This window comes from Panicum virgatum, chromosome 5K (genome assembly GCF_016808335.1).
Source record: "Panicum virgatum strain AP13 chromosome 5K, P.virgatum_v5, whole genome shotgun sequence".
NCBI lineage: Eukaryota > Viridiplantae > Streptophyta > Magnoliopsida > Poales > Poaceae > Panicum > Panicum virgatum.
In genome coordinates, this window is record NC_053140.1 from 12,394,057 (window position 1) to 12,415,119 (window position 21,063).

At 44.6% G+C, this 21,063-nt stretch overlaps 1 protein-coding gene across 2 annotated transcripts; it reads right to left on the reverse strand.

Moving 5' to 3' along the window:
* Positions 1–15,029: 15,029 nt before the first annotated feature.
* On the reverse strand, positions 15,030–20,566 carry LOC120706392 (zinc finger CCCH domain-containing protein 5-like). 2 transcript variants are annotated; one of them, XM_039991028.1, is made up of 8 exons: positions 20,125–20,566; positions 20,002–20,094; positions 19,668–19,834; positions 18,895–18,963; positions 18,668–18,781; positions 18,305–18,583; positions 17,659–17,979; positions 15,063–15,914 (listed from the first exon to the last, which is right to left on the reverse strand). In XM_039991028.1, the coding sequence occupies exons 2-8, from the start codon at positions 20,063–20,065 to the stop codon at positions 15,567–15,569; spliced, it is 1,362 nt and encodes a 453-aa protein (XP_039846962.1). In that variant the 5' UTR covers positions 20,066–20,094; positions 20,125–20,566; the 3' UTR covers positions 15,063–15,566. The 2 variants fall into 2 exon arrangements, with proteins under 2 accessions (XP_039846961.1, XP_039846962.1); XM_039991027.1 differs by having other exon boundaries at positions 15,030–15,914; positions 20,002–20,565.
* Between the last annotated feature and the right edge of the window lie 497 nt (positions 20,567–21,063).

Sequence of the window (21,063 nt, forward strand, 5' to 3'; positions counted from 1 at the left end):
GTTTCATTATTTTTCAGTTTTATTTGTTATTTTTTATATTTTTTCCCCATTAAACAATAACATGTGATATACATTGAAATGGAGGTGTAACTGCATGAAATAATGATTTTTTCTGTGCAATCATAAAATAGAAAAGGCTGAGTGATTTTTTCTGTGATATTTATAGTGTTTTGAACAAATTTTAGTTAAACACGCAATGGTGATTTAGTTGGTACAAATTGGATTCAAATAGCATGAAATGGTACATTTAATAATCTGGATGTGATCATGAAGCAAGAAGTATTTATTCTTGCACGAAATGAAGGATACATTTTTTTGAATTATTACTTATTCACTACACCAGTTAAAACACTAGTTAAACAATATATTTGAAGTAAAAAATTGTTGAAATGTTATTTGGCTGGGAAGGTTTGCCGTGTGCCGGATCGAGGGGGGGGGGCACACGGCAAAGGTGGTGTCTTTGCCGTGGGCCAGATCGGCGCACACGGCAAAGCCCCCTCCCCTTATCCCCTTTCAACGGCCGGCTCGAGCTCACACAACACACACTCCACACACACTCACGCTGACACACACGCCTGCTCGCCGGCAAGCCGGCGCCGCCACGCTCGCGCCCACGCCGCCGCCGCCACGCTCGCCATGTCATCACTACTACAATAAAGGTTTGTAGGGGCGGGTAAAATGCTATTTTTAGGGGCGGGTAGAAAATCCGTGTCTAGTTGTCGCTGCTAAAAATACCTCTTTTTCAGGGGCGGGCAATGAACCCGCCCCTAAAAATCCATTTCCAGGGGGGCCACCCCTTCAACCGCTCCTGGAAATGCATTTTTAGGGGCGGGTGGGGGTGACCCGCCCCTACAAATGTTTTTCCCACCAATAATTTTTTGAATTTGAAAGTTTCAATTATGTTTTCCGCTATTTTTTGCAATTTTCCGCCAATTTGTATTCAAGCCAATTCAATTCATTCAATCTAGTAGGGGATCGAAACATAGAATATATTTAGTAAATAAAAATTTTGATGCATACAAAATTAAACTATATACAAACTAAACATCATTAGAGTACAAATCATTAAATTGTATATTGAATACATGTTTTTCTCCTAATCCTCCCTAGAACCCCTACTAGTGGCGGCATGATGCTGTTGGTTCTTCCATTCACGAAGCCCAATGTATTTATCTTCCGTTGCCAAATCTTGTACTTCATGGAAAAATTTGCCCCTCACATTGACCACTTCATGCATAATGAAATGACACAAATCGTCGACTACATTTAGAAGTTGTTGCTCGTTGAGCTGGCTATCGTGTTCTTCAGGATGAATATGCAATTATGGAATACATGGTAAAATTAAGCAAGTGATAGTTATAGTTAAAAAATAGTGTAGACATGCATATAACCCTAATAAAGAGTAGCCCCTTACACGTTCTGGATCAGTAGTATATCTCCCTTGCTGCTTCATATTCTCGCACATGTAGTACCCACAGTACACGAAACCCGCGGGTTGCTTGTGGCACGGGAATCTTGTGCGCAGAGTCATTTCATTAGGTTTGTCGACAGAATGAGATCCTCCTTTACGAATGTAGAACTTGTAAGCTCTGTTTTAAAATGAATGAAAGTTAATTTATATATGTATATTCTCTATAGAAATAAGCATGATGTGTATGGAAAAGATAATAAGAAATTCACTCACAATTGTATAATTTTTAAGAATTCTTCGTAACGCTTGGTTTCCCAATCCAAGGAGACGAAAACAAGAATTTTTCCGAGCTTCGGTTGTATAAGAAAAGCAATCCAGTGATTTCTGAGAAAAAACAAATATTATGTACCTTTTGTAGGCATGGATCCGAGCAATGGTTTATTATGAAATGGTCGATATTAGACTTACTGGATGTGGTATGGAGCATATATGACATCCATGTCTTCCCATCGTGTCATCATAAGTGATATTAGGCCGCCACGTTTGAGATGGTCTCGTCATGAAAAATTTTTCGTGCCTTTTGTTTTTCCTTCTTGGTTGGAAATGGCTTTAGGTAGTCATCGCTGTCAGGCATCCATTTTGGTGAGGCGTGCACAGCCTCGCAAATCGCAGCAGGGTCAAGGTATCGTACCTTTTTCTTTAAAATAATGGCATCATATGTTTGCGTCCTGTACATAATAATATATGACAATTACATATTTCTGCACATAACATAATTCTTTATGTTGTTATACAAAATAAATTAGTATCATGAGCACTTACATGCTCCAGAGTCGAACCATTTCAATACCAAGTTGTTGGAGACGGAACATGTGTTGTATGTCTGCAAAATCGAACATGACATCAAAGATTCCTTGCCCCTTAGGTCCGAAAACATCCGGATGGTGCGGAGCATATATGGTTTTAAGGCCAAGTATACATGCCCTCTTGTACCAATGATGAAGCCTCTGCATAAAAGGAGGACAATCCCTTAGTGCCCAGTCTGGTAGCAAGTCTTTTCCGTACACAAACTTTAAAGGAGCATCGTCCAAGTCTAGAATTTCATCAACCCCAACTGTCTATTTGAAATCCGTGTCAGTGCGGGGCGTAGTAAAGCCTGACCGTTTGCTGCCACTAGAACATGCTAGATTATCCTTGGACTTAGCCTTCTTAGACTTTGCATCAGACTTTATATTTACAGCGTGCCATTGATTAACGATTTCTGACCCTTCTTTGTCCTTTTGGTATGGCCGCAGCATTCGAGGCAGCAATGATCGGGACATCGAAGTCGGGTCCGGTGGACTATGTTCTTGTGATCGAGTCCGTGGTGCATGTGGTGATGCCTCTCGTGCTATTGGTGATACTCTGGCTTGTGGGGATGGCTCTCGTGGTGGTGGTGATACGAGGGCTTGTGGGGATGGCACTCGTGGTGGTGGTGATACGGGGGCTTGTGGGGATGGCACTCGTGGTGGTGGTGATACGGGGGCTTGTGGGGATGGCTCTCGTTGTGGTGGTGATACGGGGGCTTGTGGGGATGGCACTCATGGTGGTGGTGATATGGGGGCTTGTGGGGATGGTTGTTGTAGTGGCGGTGATGGCGGAGGTAGCTCTCGTGGTGATGAGTGTTGGGAAGTTTGAGCTGCTGTTGATGGATGAGCCTGAGGTGTTGGCTCTCGTGAAAATGGAGCAGCTGGTGATGCCTGAGGTACCTGATCAACCAGTAAGATATCTCGTTTATGCCATAGAATGGTGGTACCAACACATTCTCCAAGGCAACTCTTTCCATCTACAGTGGGGAAATCTACCTCGTTATCCTCATAGCTTGATTTTAAGAGTTGCTCTACCTGTACACATGCATATCCGATGGGGATCGGTTTTCCCTCAAATAAACCCCTAGCCGGATGCACCTGGGCCTTGGCTACTTCCTTTGTCTTTCCAGCTCTGCCGACCGGATAAAGCAATAAGCAGGGAGTATTAGTAATTATGGTATCCACCGGGTATTGCTGAGCTGTGGTCGAGGCGACACTACTCTGTGCACATGCCGAACTCGCTTGGCCAAGTACTGGTGGGGGCATGACCACCATCTGTTGCTGCCCCACCTCTTGCGAGAAAGGAATCATAAGTCGGCCCGACTGCTGCTGCTCCGCGAGAGTTGCAAAAAATAAATCCTTGAACCTTGCATCCATTGCACTCTCTGCTGCTGCCACGATTTCTTGTTTATAGCGGTCATGGCTCCTGTACCTAGCTCGGTCCTTCTCGAACCCATCTCTGATGCTCAACTTAGAGGACATACCTCTAACATGGCCTCCGTGCTCTTTAGACCCAATGGCTGTACTGAGCACATCGACCTTCCTATTGGGTTTGAACTCACCTTTTTCTGTAGTTCGGCAAGTTTTAACATCCTAAAAATTATTATGAACAAAAAATCCTAAAAAAATTGCTTATTACAATTACTTGAATAGAAATGCTACAAATATACAATTACTTGAATACAAATGCTACAAATACATAAAGTTAATAATCTAAATTGCTTATTACAATACATGTTAATTACTAATTCAATTGCTAATTGCACATTGAAATAAATACGAAATCGATGGCTCTAGGGTGGGGAAAAAAGTTCAATTACTAATTGCAAATTGAAATAAATACAAAATCGATTGCTCTAGGGTGGGCAAAAAAAAGTCCAATTACTAATTACACATTGAAATAAATACGAAATCGATGGCTCTAGGGTGGGCAAAAAAAAGTTCAATTACTAATTCAATTACCAATTACTAATTACAATTTCCAATTATCAATTACCAATTATCAATTACTAATTCAATTACTTCTTGGCTCGCCGGAGATGGCCGGAGTAGGGGGCGCTGCGACAAACTGCGGGCAGCGGCGGCGGGGGCCGGAGTTGGGACCGACGCAACGAACTGCGGGCGGCGGCGGAGGTGGCCGCGCGCGGGCGGGGAGGGCGGCGCCGGTGGCCGCGTGTGGGCGGGGAGGGCGGCGCCGGTCGAGGATGCGCCCCCGGTCACGAGGAGAGGGCCGTGCGGTGCGGGAGGGCAGGCAGCGCGGGTCGCGGAGGCGCGGGCCGGTGGCGGTCGAGGAGGCGAGGGCCGGTGGCGGATCTGACGGGGACGGTGTCGTCGGTCGCGGAGGCGGTAGGAGAGGAGGCTCTGGCGGGGACGGGCGGCGCTGGCGCGAGGGCAGGAGGCGGCGGAGGCACAAGCCGGTGGCGGTCGACGCACGGGCCGGGGTGGGGGAGGGCGGCCGGTGGCGGTCGAGGTCGAGGAGGTGCGGGCCGGGGTGGGCGGATCCAGCGGGGATGGGCGGCGGTGGCAGGAGAGGAGGCTCCGGCGTGGATGGGCGGCGCCGGCGCGCGGGCAGGAGGCGGCGGCGGATCTCGCGGCACGCACCGCCGACGCGAGCAGGGGGTTGTCGCGGGCAGGAGGCGGCTGGAGAGGAGGCTCGGCGGCGGGGGGGGGGGGGGGGACAGCAGGTGCGCGTGCCGGAGGCGGTGGCGGTGGGGGAGGCGCGGGGAGGAGGCAGCGGCGGCGAGGGAGGCGCAGGGAGGAGGCGGCGAAAAAATTCGGCAGCCTAACGGCGTCCGCGCGCTCGAGCTCCGAAAATTTTCCAAGTCTTCGGAATCTAGGGTACATATAGAAACTGATTTTTAGGGGCGGGTCGGGACCTCACCCGCCCCTACAAATTGACCCGCCCCAAAAAATCGATTTGTAGGGGCGGGTGAGGCCCCGGCCCGCCTCTAAAAATCGATTTTCAAACTATCATTTAAATTAGAAAAATAGTTCAACGCATCAAAAAATTCTAAAATTCTAAAATATTTCCACTTGTATAATATAATAAATTCTTGAAACACCAACGTGGAACTAAGTCACACTATCATCACATATTACTTAAGGCTCACTTTGTGTTTTGAACACTCTTTAACACTAAACATATTGAATTGTATTATTCATATTTTTCACGTGTTGTTCACCTCATTGAATGCTTGTAGTAAAAATTTCTCAATTTTTTGAACTGTTTTAGAGTCTATTTCAATTAAAACAATTTCTGGAATAATTTTGAAAACTATTTGTAGGGGCGGGCTAGGTCCCCACCCGCCCCTACAAAAGTATTTGTAGGGGCGGGTAGGGGACTAGCCCACCCCTACAAATCTTTTTCAAAATTATTTTGAAAATTATTTTAATTCAAATGAAATAGTAAAACACATGATAAAATTGTCAAATTTTTTCCATAGACATATTGTAACATGTGTGACACAAGAAAAATATCAGAGTTGCACTAGAGTGTATTTAACGAATTAAGGTGTTAAAACAACAATATAGACATGTGTCATACTACTATCTCATATCACTTAATGCTAACTTTGTATTTTGAACACTCTTAATCACTAAACATCTTGAACTGTGTTGTTCATATTTTTCATGTGTTTTACACCTCATTGAATGCTTGTGGTAAATATTTCTCAATTTTTTGAACTGTTTTGTAGGTCTATTTCAATTAAATGAATTTCCAGAATAATTTTAAAAAAGATTTTTAGGCGCGGGCCACGAGCCCACCCGCCCCTAAAAATCTTTTTAAAAATTATTCCTAAATTTGTCTTTTGTTCAAAATAAAATAATAAAACACATGATAAAATATTAAAATTTTAACCATACTCATATTGTCACATGTGTGATACGTGAAAAATATCAAAATCTTATCAGCGATATCAAAATCTAATATAAAATGAGGCTAATGTTTTGAATTGTATTATTATAAACATATTACAATCACTTTCGCACATTAATAGACCTCATATTTATAATTGATTCAGAATACATGAATGCACGATATATTTAAGCGGTAACAATTCTCGATTCACCATCTTTGCGCTCCCAAGGCTTCTCATCTTTTCTGATGCCCGCTTCTATAATTTTAATCTTCTGTGGAAGGTCTGTGAAGAGGTTCATTTGATCATACTAATTATATTCTTCCACATCATCGATTCCCTCAACTCCTATGATATCTTATTTTCCAGGGACGACAACATATTTTGTCTTCTTTGCAGGATCAGCTACGTAGAGTACCTGTGCGACTTGTGACGCAAGTACCCATTGGTCATCTTTATAGCCAATATTGTTGAGGTCTACAATCGTGAGTCTATATCCATCCACCTCAACACGTTTCGAATGTTCGACCCAACGACACCGAAAGACCGGGATTTGTATGTTGGAACTATAGTGCACTTCCCATATATCTTCTATGACACCAAAATATGTTGTATTTTGTCATGTTCTCTCGTCTAAGGCTGCAATACAAACACCACTGTTCTGGGACACGGTCTTCTTGTCCTTGGCGGCAGTATAGAATAGATATCCATTAATATCGTACCCTTGCCATGATGTGACCTGGCTACATGGATCAGCTGCCAATCTTTTGATTGTTTGTTCCTCCACGGACTCCCTGTCTGGTAGATGCAGGCCCTTCAACCATGCAGTCAGTCGACGCTTGTGTTCTCTCATGATCCAATCAGCCGAGCGACCTTTACTTTCTCATGAATCATGCTCAAGTGTTGATTGACTAAAGGTGTCATTATCGTGAGGTGCTGCAAGATGCTATAATGTGCTTGTTGCACACCTTTGAAATCTTTGTCGATGAAGATTTTTCTCCCAACCGTGCCCACACCTTCCAACCTCCCCAAAAAATGTGGAATTGGCAGACCAAGGGACACATTATCCTTTAGGTAACCTAGGCAAGACTCGATGACTTCCTCGGTATTGTATCCCTCTATCATGGACCCCTCAGGATGAGCACGATTCAGTACATATCGGTTGAGGACGGACATAAAACGCTCATACGTCCACATTTCATGAAGGTAAAGTGGACCAAGTGCCTGTATCTGGTCGACCATGTGAATCATTAAGTGTTCGGTTATGTCAAAAAACTCCGGAAGGAAGCACATCTCGAGCTGCACCATAGTTTCTGCAATGAATTCTTTGAGATCCTGCAACTCGTCTTCATCTATCACCTTTTGTGAAATTCTATTGAAGAAGTAACACAACCGAGTGATTACCATCCTTACATATACTGGCTTGATTGCTCTGATTGCAATCGGGAAGAACAACGTCAGCAACATATAACAATCATGACAATTATAGCCGCATAGTGACAAATCTTTCATCGACACTAGTTTTCTTATGTTGGACGTGAAACAACTCGGGACTCTGATCCCTCTTAAGCTCTCGCACATTGCCTTCTTCTCATCACGTGTCAAGTTGTAGCTAGCTGGGGGAAGTTCATATCTACCATTCCCTTTCTCAACAGGGTGAAGATCTTTTCTTATCTTCATGGCTACCAAGTCCTGTCGTGATTTGTGCGTATCCTTTGTTTTGACATATGTCTCCAGGAGGAGCCCAATTGTGTTACCAAACACATTCTTCTTGAGGTGCATACCATCGATTGCATGGTGGATCTCAAGATCTGCCCAATATGGCAAGTACTTGTAGAAGATGGACTATTTTTTTGAATGGTACGCCTTCGATAGGTGCCTTATCTCTCTTTCTCTTCTTTCCATCTTCCTTCTTCTTCCCATAAATGACTTGGACCTTTCGGACCATATTGAAAACATAATGCCTGTCTCATCGTTCTGGAGTAGAACGGAATTCAGGGTTGCCATCAAAATGATTATAGAACTTCTTACTTCGGTACCTATGCCCTTCAACCAAGAAACGTCTGTATCCAAGGTAAACTACCTTCTGAGAACCCTCAAGGAAAGACGATACAGTGTCATCCACGCACACCGTGCATCCCGTCCTACCTTTGATCTATCCTAACAGGACAAATAATGCCTGATAATCATGGATAGTGACGAATATAATAGCTCTAAGATTAAAGGGCTGCCGTGCAAAACCATCATATATGTCGATACCCTCCTTCCATAAAGTTTCCATCTCTTGCATCAGAGGCTCAAGAAAAACGTCTATATCGATGCCAGGATGTTTTGGGCCCTGTATAAGCACGGATAGAAAAAGATACTTCCTCTTCTGGCATAGCCATGTAGGCAGGTTGTACATCATCAGTATCACTAGCCACGTGCTGTGGGTGCTACTTCTTTCACCAAACGGATTCATTCCATCCGTACTCAGCGCGAATCGAACATTTCTTGGGTTATCCCCAAATTCCAAATAGTACTTGTCATCGAATTCCTTCCACTGCTGAGCATCAGTTGGATGTCGAAGTTTTCCGTCACCCTTTTTGCGCTTATCTAAATCCCACCATCGCATCAGCTTAGCATCCTTTGGGTTCGAGAAGAAACGCCTAAGGCGATCGGAAACTGGGAGGTACCACATAACCATGGTGGGAATTTTGCTCTGCTTCTCAGAAATGCCTAAAGTAGCGTCATCTAGCTCAACGGAGGCAGCACTATTATTCTTCGCCATGTTCCCGTTCCCCTTATTCGCATTGGTTGGATCTTGATTGTCATCACTATAGTATCCAGTATTGTTTTTGTACCGACTTGTGGAACATACAGGGCATTTCTTTAAGTCTTTAAAAGTGTCCCCACGATACAATATACAATGATTAGGACACGCATGGATTCTTTCCACACCCATGGTGAACGGGCTGACAAGGTTCCTTGCTATGTATGTGTTGGCTGGCACTTTATTTGGCTTTGGAAGCAACCAAGCCAAGATACGCAGCAGATCATTGAAACTACTATCTGACCAACTATACTTAGTCTTCAGAGTTAACAGCTCAAGTATGAAACGAAGCACGGTCCAGTGTTTCGGGCATCCCTTCGAGCGGTCATAAAATAAGTTCCTCAGTTGATTTTTTCACCGTCTCGAAGTTTGCTAACCCCCGGGCACTAGCAACCAATACCTCCGCTTTGGTGTGGCGCAACAATTGGCCGAGAAAATCACCGTCCTCAAGTTCATCATCACTACTATCACCATTCATGGGACAGTCGACGTCACCACCATGGGATCCACCAATACCACCACCGTCATCATTAGCATCATCATCATTGTCGTCGACACCATCATCATCTCCGTCGACGTGAAAATAAGAATGAACCAATCTGTTAAAATCCTCATCTTGTACGATTTCATTAAGTGGATTATCCGCCTGAGGTGGAGCATCCGTCTCGCCATGTTTCTTCCAGATCATGTAGTCCTTGACAAAACCTCTCACAATCACATGCGATCTGATTGTAGTTGGGTCGCTGAATACTCTCAAATTCTTGCAGTCATTGCATGGGCAATGCATCAGCTGTGTCTTCTCATTTCTTGCATGGTTCTCAGCAACTTGAATGAATTTGTTAAGCTCTCCACGAAAATATGCGTCTGTCCTTTTTGCATGGTACATCCACATCCTGTCCATCTTTGAACAGTAACAAATAATTAAATGGATTAAAACAAGCTACTATTCACAAAAATAATTAGGAAAAACATAAATTCTTTCCTCCAAGTATAATAATCATAAATGACATTGAAGATATATTAATCTGTAAGTGTATATATTGAAAGAAAGTAATTTAAATAGTACTAATTAAGAAAGTAAAAACCAAACCTATTATTGTAGCATAATATCTTGCAAATTTTTTTTATCATACATGTGTATAAAAATGGGGAAAAAAATAAATCTTCTTCTCTCTCCTCGATAGATCTAGTGACTAATTTACTAAGGAATGAGGCTAAAACATGTAGATCCAATCCAAATAATTAGATAATCTTGTTCTCCATCTAAAATAGCACAACTTCATCCAAAAGTTTGAGGAAAATGGTGTCTCAAAAGTCTAAACCACACCATGGAGATCTAGAACTAGTGAGAGAGAAAGAGAGTTCCATTTGAGCCACAAATCCAACAAAAGAGCATAGGAATGACAAGGAATTGGCGTCAACTTACCTCCCAAAGCCTCAAATTTCAAGGAAATCAAGTTGAAACCTTCCCCCTCTTTTCTCTTTTTTTGGATATTGGGGAGCTCCTCTCCCGACCAAACAATGGGTGGGGTGGGGGGGGGGGGGTCGAGAGGAGGAAGACGGCCAGATTTTTATAGCCATTTTCAGGGGCGGGGGGGGGGGGGGGGGGGTGAGCCGCCCCTGAAAATATCATTTCTAGAGGCGGGTCAGTACAGTACGCGTATCCATTTGTAGGAACTGGTGATTTTTTGGTCCGCCCCTAAAAAAAATTCAAGGTGTTGCTACAAATCGTTTTTGTAGTAGTGCATCCTGCCACCCGTGCACGAAAGTTTGCCGTGGGTCAGCTAGGGCACACGGCAAAAGCCCGACATATTGCACACGGCAGCGGCATTTGCCGACGGTTGTTTGCCGTGTGCCCTTTGCCGTGTGCGGCACACGACAAACCCTTTGCCGTGGATTTTAAGGGCTTTGCCGTGTGCCGTAGTGATGCATGCTGGCAGCTACTACTGCCTGGAGCTCGATCGTACTCTCTCCAGAGTAGTCCACTGTCACTACTCCATCTCTCTTGTCTTTCTTCTTCACATGAACACCATGCATGCAAATGAAACTACAATATAATTAACAAGGTCGTCGTCTAGCTTCTCCCAATGCAAGCATCATCATCATCGATACGCATGGTCGATCATCATCGATATGCTAGAAGGTAATACATCTAGCATTCTATAAATAGTATATAGTATAAATCTCAAGATCATTAATTAAGCTCTACGTACTCATCTAATAATCACCCATGAAGGGTCACACACACCATCACATTGTACATTGCATGCCTTACCATGCATCGGACCTATGGCAGCTAGCAAGGAGTCAACAAGGACAGAACACGGTTAGATAATCTTTCCAGCTTTACTTTACTTTGACACACAACAATAATAAAGCTCCTCCGGCCGTACTGTCTAGCTAGCAAAATTAAGGATCGAGTAGCGCCCTACCTGTCATATATATAAAAACTCTGACGAGATCATCAATAGTGTGTGTACGTTTTGTCCATGGCTAGCTCCATGCCTCATGCATGCAGCTACTGTTTTCTTTATCTGTCGGTATCATATTTTTTTTTATCATCATCTTCTTCATGTAACTAATCCTAATCGATCGATCGACCGTCGTCACGCCAACATGCAATGCCATGGCGCCACCTTGCATTGTTACTGATCGATTTGGTTTCAATATATTCTTTTTTTTAATATATTCCGATCCCTGCTGCTTGATGGCATCACTGCATGCGTCTTTTCCCCATTTGTATATGTATAAATAATCTGTGACGCCTCGCGTACGTAGCTAGGTATGTGCACAAGAAAACAAGTCGCCATGCCAGCCACGCTTGCCGGGCTAAACAAATAAACCTCTCTCCATGTTTGTGGGGGGTTCTCGATCGATCATCCCCAACTGAAAATAAACTTGCAAGCAACCAGCTGCCACACTATCTAGCTAGTTTATCCTTGATCAGGTCGTGTGGTCCGTATAAAAGCAAGGAAAGAACCATCAGGCTATACTCTAGTACTATATGATTAGGCAGCTAGGCACGTAGATTAAGTACATCACTGCCCAACTTGCATGTTGTGAACGAATGGAGCGCACGCTTGCACTTTCCGTCACTGAGCTGGCCAGCAGCATGGGTCGATGCATGCGGTCGTCAGTTACTTGCAGCCAACAAATTCTAGATGGGGATTGGGGAATCGTATTCCGGAACGAACGATCATACTAGGCTGTGGCCACACACACACGCACACATGTTCTCACGTACGCGTGCAGACTGTTCAGTGTTCCCCAAAATCTTCAGACAGCAACCGGCCGGCCGGCTAGCTAGCTGATCGATCTGAAAAGGCGATATGATATGATCGAGCTAGTGCCTAACCATTTTTGACGAGTTGAACACGTGCTGATGATGAGGCTAATCCATCCATCGCCTACAATAATATATTCCTCAACACACACGGCGTCTCGGGCGTGGGCGATCGAGCTGACTACTAGTCGTCGTCGTCGTCATCGTCGTCGATGTATTCATCTTTAATTTCATTCATGTGTGTAGTTCTTCCTCTCGTTTTCAACTTTGGAATATTTAGACAAATAAAATATTGCTTTATTTACCTAACAGTGGTGTACTTAGGCTGATCCGACTAGGATGCATGGTTTCCACAAGTTACGTACTACTGCTATACTGCTCTCCAGTCAATGCAAGCTGCGAGATGCTAAATTTTGTTCAAACCGGCAGGGATTAGTCGGAGTTTCACACCGCGTTTTTGACGATCTCGATTCGATCGGTATTCATGTGCTGGGTAGCTTGGTAGCTAGGGTTTGTTTCCAGATTGGCCAGCCATGCCCACGCTTTGGATTAGCACGAAGATTAGCAGGAAAATTAAAGGAGCTGTTGGGTCGTTTATTCTGTCTCCGATCGAGGAGACCGGCAGCAGATAACTGCTATGTTGCTTGGCGTTGGTCCAGCCCTCGCGCGCTACCTATTTATTTGATTTTCTTGGTAGATCGTTTGATTTTCTTATATTAGTAGCTTCCAAGGTCGATGTCTCTGCAGCCTTCAGGCATTAGATCAGTTCGCATGTAGCTCCTGATCAATAGGGTTCAAGGTCTACTCCCTCCATCCCTAAATATCTATTATTCTCGCTTCCCAATAAATGACTTTGATTAATTTTATGTAAAAAATATTAATATTTATGTCACATAATTGATATCGATAGATCTTTTAATCTAGTTTTTCTAATAAATTTATTTGGATATACAAATATTGCACGTATTTTCTACCAATCGAGTCAAATTTGTGACACGGGCACCGAAAACGACAAATAAAAAGGGACAGAGGGAGTAGGTTAAAAGAGTCTCACGGATTGTTTGTATAGTTTATTACGTCGTGGCTGGAAGCAGGCCGGTTGGGATCTTAAGCAATTTTAGATACAGGGTACTGATGGGAACTAACCTTATCCTGTCATAATAATCAGATCATTGGCTCGAATAATATCCCCCGCACTGGTGGTGTAATATAATGTAAATTGGCAGAACGTATGTAGTAGCCATCACTGATAAGAAATATTCCAAAATTTTATAGAAAACTCCTAAACTGTAAAAACTAGCAGTAACAAATAGTATCGTAATATACATCAAATGCATCCACTAAATTATTTTGCAGTATACATATGAAAAACTTGACAGGATTATAATTTTGGAAAATATTTATCGAAACAGTGCGGCACACATTATTTCTGGAGATATAGGCGGACGGACTTTACAGTTGTATACCGCTATTTTTTGTGACTGGAGGTGTGAATTGGACGAAGTGTCTCCCGGAAGCTGTACACTGCACAGTACCACTGCGTCCAGAGTGCCCTGGTTCTCCGGTCCATATGAAAGCCTATTGCTAGTCCTAGTAAGAACCGGATTCGTGCTAATAGTATTCAGTCTAGGATGGACAATCAATCAACTGATCGTTCTCGTGGAAATTGCTGGCGATCGAATATATGGGGATCGTCGATCACATCCAACGCGTCGAAGGCCATGCTGCCCTGCATGCACACAAGAAAGACTTTGGTGCGCGTCAATCTATCACATGCGCTTAATCCACAATCTTGTGCTGTGTTAGTAGGAAGCTTCTTGCGAACTTAGTAGGAAGCTTCTGGCGAACTTTAGCACTTACTAGCACTCATAACTTTGCTAAAGTTTTCGAGTCTTGGTTAAAGTTTTTTTTTAGACCGAGTCTTGATTAAAGTTTAGCGCACCCCATTAGCACCCCTGTTTGGATAGGCTGAAGCTAAATTTTAGCACTTTTGGGCATTAGCAGTTGGATCCAAAAGAGACCTTAGCGTTTGCATGGATATGGATTCTGAGTCGTGCAAACAAAATAAAAAAGTGTGAAATAATGTGCGTGAGACTTTTATTCGATCGAGACAATATTCTATATGCTTCAGATTTCCATTTCCTGTCATTAGTCACCTGATAAATCCATCACAAATGCACAGTGAAGAAAGATTCTACGCTAACGTACGTCAATGTCCCTCGTGAGGCACCATCACCTCGGATGCACAGGCGCCCGTCCGCGTTGATCTCAAAGCAGCGGGCAGTTCCTGCAGCTCACCGTAGACAGCAGGGAGCTTCAGCCGCCCCGTCGCCGGAGAGGACCGAAGCGACGAGCCTCTCGTCGTGCCCTCTTGTCCTCTTGGAGGCCGCTGTCCCGTCGATGGTGAACTCCGGCCGGACGCCGGCCGCATGCACACACCATACACTGTTCTCATTTTTCCTGGTGTGCGCCGTTGGCGCCTTGCTGATTGCTGGTCCTTTCCTTTCCTACCTCTAAGCAGTTTCACATAGTTGAATGGAACTCATCTTGACTGAACAGTTCGGCAGGCAGATAAGCGAACTTTGAAGGGTTTTTTTCCCCAAGAGTTTAAAGATTCAGAATGGGCCAGGGGAGCTTCGGGTGTTATTCAGGCTATTGTGGATTTGTATCATCCTCAAATTTCACCTTAACAACCAGCAGAGGAAAATGTTTTGGAATAACCAGCAAGGCAGCAACCCAACAGCCAGATATTGCACCAACCAATTCTAACAAAAAAAGGAATGGAAGCATGCAATTGGCGCTAGTGACAGTTACAACAGAGCAAAATATCTGGCGATAAATGACCAGCGAATGGTTTCAGATGACTCTGTTAATGGTTCTGAGTGTCTCGTTATGTCTCCAGTGTTCCCAGTTCGCATATACATATTGCAGAAGTCATAGTTACTGTTCTGGGGGATATGCATATATATATAGATGATGGGATAAACAAAAGAAGATTTGGGAAAGGGCTGCGGAACCCATTAGCTTCCAGATTATAAGTCCCCTCCAACAGTTACTGGCCTGCTCGGTTAATTATGTACGAGATAATAACGGAGCTCTGAACTACAATCAGAAGTCTCTCCCTTCTCTCGTTTCAGAGACGGACAGAAAAATGGCAAGGGAATGAGCTTGCCAATTCCTATCTTTGCATTTATTCCTATGTCAGCTGCAGCCTTTATTCACAATCGATGGGGAGTCGAATTGGAGCAAAAAGAATCCGAGACCTCATTTCACCTATGGCGGAAAGTGCAGAGAAGCTTGTTGAAAGATACATCTTCAAGACATAAAGGGGACTGGAGCTCTCCATGCTGTCTCCTTAGGACGCTTGCATGCCAGCAGCTGCAGCATTCAGGGGTCGGATAAGTGTGTGTGGGGCATAAACCTTTGATATTGTCCCAACAGGTCCATAAGTAGTTCCAGGCACTGCAGGTGGATTAGCAGAGTGCTCCTTGGTTAGAGTGTACTGTGGCCGCAGATCAGAAGATGACAGATATGGAGCCATAGGAGTAACAGGGAAACTGAGAGTATATGGAGTGACTGGCACATCAGTAAGTGATGACACTGAAGGACTATAGTTTAGAGTGCCCATCGGGTGATCAAACTTGCATGTCGGCCCAAACTTGCAAAAGCCATGCTGTGCATAGTAAGTACAAGGCTGAGAACCCTGCAAATCGAGAGAAGCTTCAGGTGAACATGTGCAACCAAGAACTGAAATAAAAGGCAACAGGTGATGCCCATTAATGTTCTAAACACTGCTATCATGCCTCATTATAGAAAATTCAATGTCATGCAAGACTCTGCATGGAAAACCCAGATAAAATATATGCCAAGTGCAAGGAAAACAAGGATGGGGGCAAGATTACATTCATAACTGTCGCAAGGTTTGAGTCACAAATAAAAGAAACTGAATTTACGGCAGACGCCACAACAAAATAAACATTAATCATCGATCAGATCTTCACTAATTTTCCCATACCCAGCCTCTTTGTGATTTCATGATGGAAAAGAATTTGTCGAAGTTCTATCATAACTCATAAGGATAGAAAAACCCAAAACTAATTCATCTCAACAAAAGAGTAGATCAAAGATGCTAGAATGTAAATTACACTGTATAAACCAAGCTCTTGCATCAGTCAAATTATACAGTTAGCCTTTCACTATCTAGCCTCCCAACATGATGTTACAGGGCCACAGGATTCTTGAACTTTTCAATGTACAAACAAGCAGGGTAACCATCAATTACCTCAGACAATAATCAAAATCTTTGTAACTAAGTACATGGCCTTTTTGAAGTATAAGAAGGTGTGGTAACTTGTAAACAAGATTACCCCACAGAAATATCAACAGAATGGAGTGAGATGATGCACAAATTATATATTTTACTTTAGTGATATGTTTATATTATGTCCAGAGCTATAAGAAGTAAATGCACCTAAGCTACACGAGTGAGAAATGAGAAAGTACAGAATTTTGCAAACCAAAAATGGTTCAAAAGCATATAGTTGATCATATCTTAGTTTTGCATTCCCGTGTGGATGCAGGGAAAAAGTAAAATCTGTGCTGAAGCATGATTTATATTCAAGGACGAAATTCCAAACTATGGGGCAGCAGCAGAACCAACAAATAAGTTCACATAATATCAGATATCTCCTAAGTAAACCATTGGTCGTTAGTCACATTCTTTCAGTGTTGCTCTGCATTTAATTGATGACTCAAAAGCAGCATGCTACACACATTTTAAGATAAATAGTTGGATACATCAGAAACTGAAAATACAGTTCAGACATAACCAACATCTCATTTCTAATAACTTTTGTTTGTGTTTCCATGTATGTTCCACTTCAGAATTCCCAGTAAATTTGATGCATAAAACATTATAATGTGCACAGCTGAGAGTCATTTTATAGTTAACTATATGTCCATATATGATTCATGGATTGGATATGAGATGGCCCGGTTAACTACTAAGGGACCACTGCTCCAATGAGCAATGAACAAATCACACTGACGGACTTAAGTTAAGAAACTAAGGAGTCGAATAGACAACCGTTAAAGGTGTGCAATAGCTCATCAGTTTCAAAATTGACATATTAAAAATTCAGCAGGTTTCAACAGAATCTCACCTAAATACAACAATTTTAGCTTTATGGCACAAAATTTTGGAGTTTCGAAATATGCTAGAAGATGAATGCGTTTGAGTGATCACCAAGCCTCAATGAGAACAAAACGCATGTGAAATTGGACAAAAAATATCACCTAGAGTGCAATTAAATGACACTTATCAATCAAATTGTTGGCAATAAATGCAAACTGGTAATCAAGGGTGAAAAACAATACGGACTACACTTCATGGAGACAACATATATGTTTCCCGAATGATAATAGGTGGATGCATGAGATCTACTCACAGGCCGAAGTGGAAGACCCAGAGGGCTCAGCGCACAGTTAGATTTCGGACCACTGAAGTATTGAGGATGATGGTATTTGCAGGCTGCTCCAAATTTACAGGCTCCTGTCTTCATGTAATGCTCACATTCAGGCTGCCCAGGCCGCTCTGGTAAGGCATATTCTTGTATGTTGGTGCTTGAAGTCCCAGCCGAGGAATACAATTGCGCATAATGACTACCATAAGTGACTGCAGAGGTAGGCCCCTGGTGTGACAAACCATAAGGTGGCCCTGTTTGAACAGTTTGCTGACCCCCAGCTGGTGCAACTTGGTTCATAGGTGACTAGAAACAAAATATAGTTAAAAAGTTCATTAAAGACCGTAGGAGCGTTTATTTTCATAGCAGTGATTGCATTTTCAAAACATGAAGGAAAGCGTCCAATTAGTTTGTGGTCTTCTAAACTCTTCATTTCTAGGTCATTGCCTTTATTTAACTGTGATAGGCAATAAATGTTACATCAATAATAAGGGATGTTATGAATTTTTTTTCTAATTATAGAGTCTATACTGGACAAGCCAGATTGCAACCAAAATATTCCTCCTGATTTATATACCAGAGTGCCTTCTATAAAGAAATAAAGAATAAAATGACAACAATAGAAACTTACGATATAAGGGTTCCATCCCTGCATTGGCATAAGTGTAGGTGGAAGCATCATTGGTGGATACGAGCCTGGTAAAAATGACCCTGGCACAACAGGAGGCCTCCCCATTTGCCAATTGGCAAGATGTGGATATGGATGCGGGGAGGAAACAGGTGATGGTTGCACTGGTGGATAGATGGTAGGTGTCTCTGAGAGAATACGAAGTTCTGGGTGATGGAATTTACATGTACCTCCAAACTTGCAATGCCCAGTTTTCATGTAATAGGAACATTCCTTTTCACCCTGCATTAACCATGGAAAATTTCATAAAATGAACAGACAAGATCCTTAATTAAACACAAACTTGGATTGAATAAGAACTCCCACCTGACGAAGAGGGAACCCACTGCTGTTTAATGCCACAGGTGCAAAACCACCTTCCCTGGGATGATCAAACTTGCAATTGGAACCAAATTTACAGGTCCCATTCTTTGCATAGTACTGAGGAAGCAAGAGAATTTGTAACCGGAGTTCCCACACATAACAGTAAAAAAATTTCATATAGTTTGACCTACACTATCAATCATAAAAAGCTTTATAATCTGTTTAATTACCTCACACAGTGGCTGCCCCGGTCGCTCAGGGTACTCAACCGCACCTGCGGTCCTTCCAACTCCATTAACCTGAAAAACACACCAAATTCAAATAGATACATGTCTAAATCAAAAGCGAGCCAAATACATTCAAAATATCCTATAGTCTCGCCGGTTCGATCTCCGGTCCGGTCCTAATAACTATGATAGTACATACATTCGATTCCAATCCACTCAATTTGGTGTGACAGATTCATAGCCAATCCACTCAATTTGGTGTGACAGATTCATAGCCATATTACACATAACACATGTTCATGAAGGTTCTAGCTCTTACCACCAAACCTTGACAGATGTGAACACAGTCATGTGGTACAGACTCCAGCCATAAGAAAAGGACAGGCAATACAATCCTAATAGAAGTAGAACTGTGGTACCAGACCAGGCCTACAAGTGAAAGCTAGTAAGCGCCTAAGCAGTATGGTTTTGAAGCCAAAGTTGGGAACTCAAAATTCCCAGATCAGCAACAAAACACCAAACTTCCATGATCTTTCACTTCCATCCCTTACAGTAATCATCAGTCGCCAAAAAAACTTCAACTTTAAGCAACACGCTCGTCACCCACCAACCAGAGGTGTAATCCAACTCGTCGGTCATTGTCAGGATAGCAGAAGCGCTTAGCTCTCCACACTCAAATAACCATCACATGCGGAGCACGAGCCGAAAAAACAGAACAAAACAGAGCAGAACAGGGTGGGGAGGGGAGAAACGGCACGGGACGAAGCGGCGCTCACCGGGGTGGCCCGATCGCGGTCGCGGGGGTGGTTGTAGCGGCAGCGCTCCCCGTAGCCGCAGGCGCCGGTGCGGAGGTAGTAGGCGCAGTCCGCCTCGCCCGGCCGCTCCGGCAGCTTCGCGTCCCCCGCCTCCCCGTCCCCGCCGAGCCCCAGCCTCCGCATCGGCTCTGCGAAAGCGTCCACGGCGACGTCGCCATCAGCACGCGCCGGGCTGCAGCGAGCGGCCACATCGGAGATCCAAAACCCTAGCGAGCGGGCGACCAAAAAAAAAAAAGCTGCAAGCGGCGGAACCCCCCGAGCCCCGCAGAAAACCTCAATTGCGGGCCTACCGTACCTTCCAAGCCGGTGCTGGCGTCGCCGCCCCCGCCTCCCTCCTTCGCAGCCGCGTACGGCTCCATCCGGCGCACCCCCGTAGCGCGGCGATCGGGCGCCTGCCTCGCCGGGCGGGCTCGATCGGAGGCGAAGCTCGGGCACGCGAGCACCCAAAGCTCACGGAGCCAACAGGAATTTTTTTCTCTCTCTCCGTGCTGCTGCAGTGCTGCCGGTGCTCGTTGCTGCTGCTGCCTCCTTCCTCGCGGTTGCTTCCTGGCGACTCCTCACTTGCCCCCTAGTCCTCTCCCCTCCCGTCCCCCTGTACCGTACGCGGTCGCGTCGCGTCGCGGCCTTTTGCGGGAGAGGGATGGGGATGGGGTGGTGGTGGGGTTCCTGTTCCTCCCGTTCGGCGCTGGAGCGGAGCGGAGGAGAGCCCGTGCCCGCGACCGCGAGGGGACAGCGAGCGAGCGGGACGGGCGGAGGATGCGTGGATAGGCTCGCAACGGGGGGGCGTACGGCCGCGGCGTGGCGGAGCGGCGCGGGTTGGCGGGCGGACGGGGCGGTTGGCTGGCTGGCTCGCTCCTCGCTGTAGGCTGGAGGAGAGGCGAGGCGCCAATGGAAGAGGGGAGGCGGAAAAGGGGGCGGGTGGGCAGGGGCAGGGGCGGCCGGGTGTCGCAGTAAATGCGGGGTCGTCGTGGTGGGCCCCGCGGAGGACGACGGTTGTTCGTTGCTTTTTCTTGCGCGGCCCTGGCTGGCCGAGGGGGAGGGGTAGTCACGTGCCGCTGCCACGCGCGGTAGACAGGGGCGGCGGGGTTCCTAATCCTACCGACCTACCGTAGTCGCATCCTAGGAGCATCTCTGTCCCGGATGAGTCTCATCGTAGCTGTTGGGATCTCTGCTGTGGAGTGGAGTCATTGGATTCTTGATTCCAAAAAGAAATTCATTGGATTCTAATCTATTTTCATCCTGTAATTTTTACTGCTTACTACCCTGCTGTTTAAGTAAAATCCGCGGCTGAAGCGTTTAAACGGTTACTAGTATGTCACTATGATTCTCTATGATCTTCCGGAACGACTCCTGAGTC

Bases quoted from the DNA above. Each gene is read 5' to 3' on its own strand.
- LOC120706392 (XM_039991027.1), bottom strand. From the start codon at position 20,065: ATGGAGCCGTACGCGGCTGCGAAGGAGGGAGGCGGGGGCGGCGACGCC. The intron at 18,782-18,894 runs GTAATTAAACAG...TTGCTTCCTCAG, and splicing joins CGGGGCAGCCACTGTGTGAG to TACTATGCAAAGAATGGGAC. The intron at 17,980-18,304 runs GTAAGTTTCTAT...TTTTGTTTCTAG, and splicing joins AGGGATGGAACCCTTATATC to TCACCTATGAACCAAGTTGC.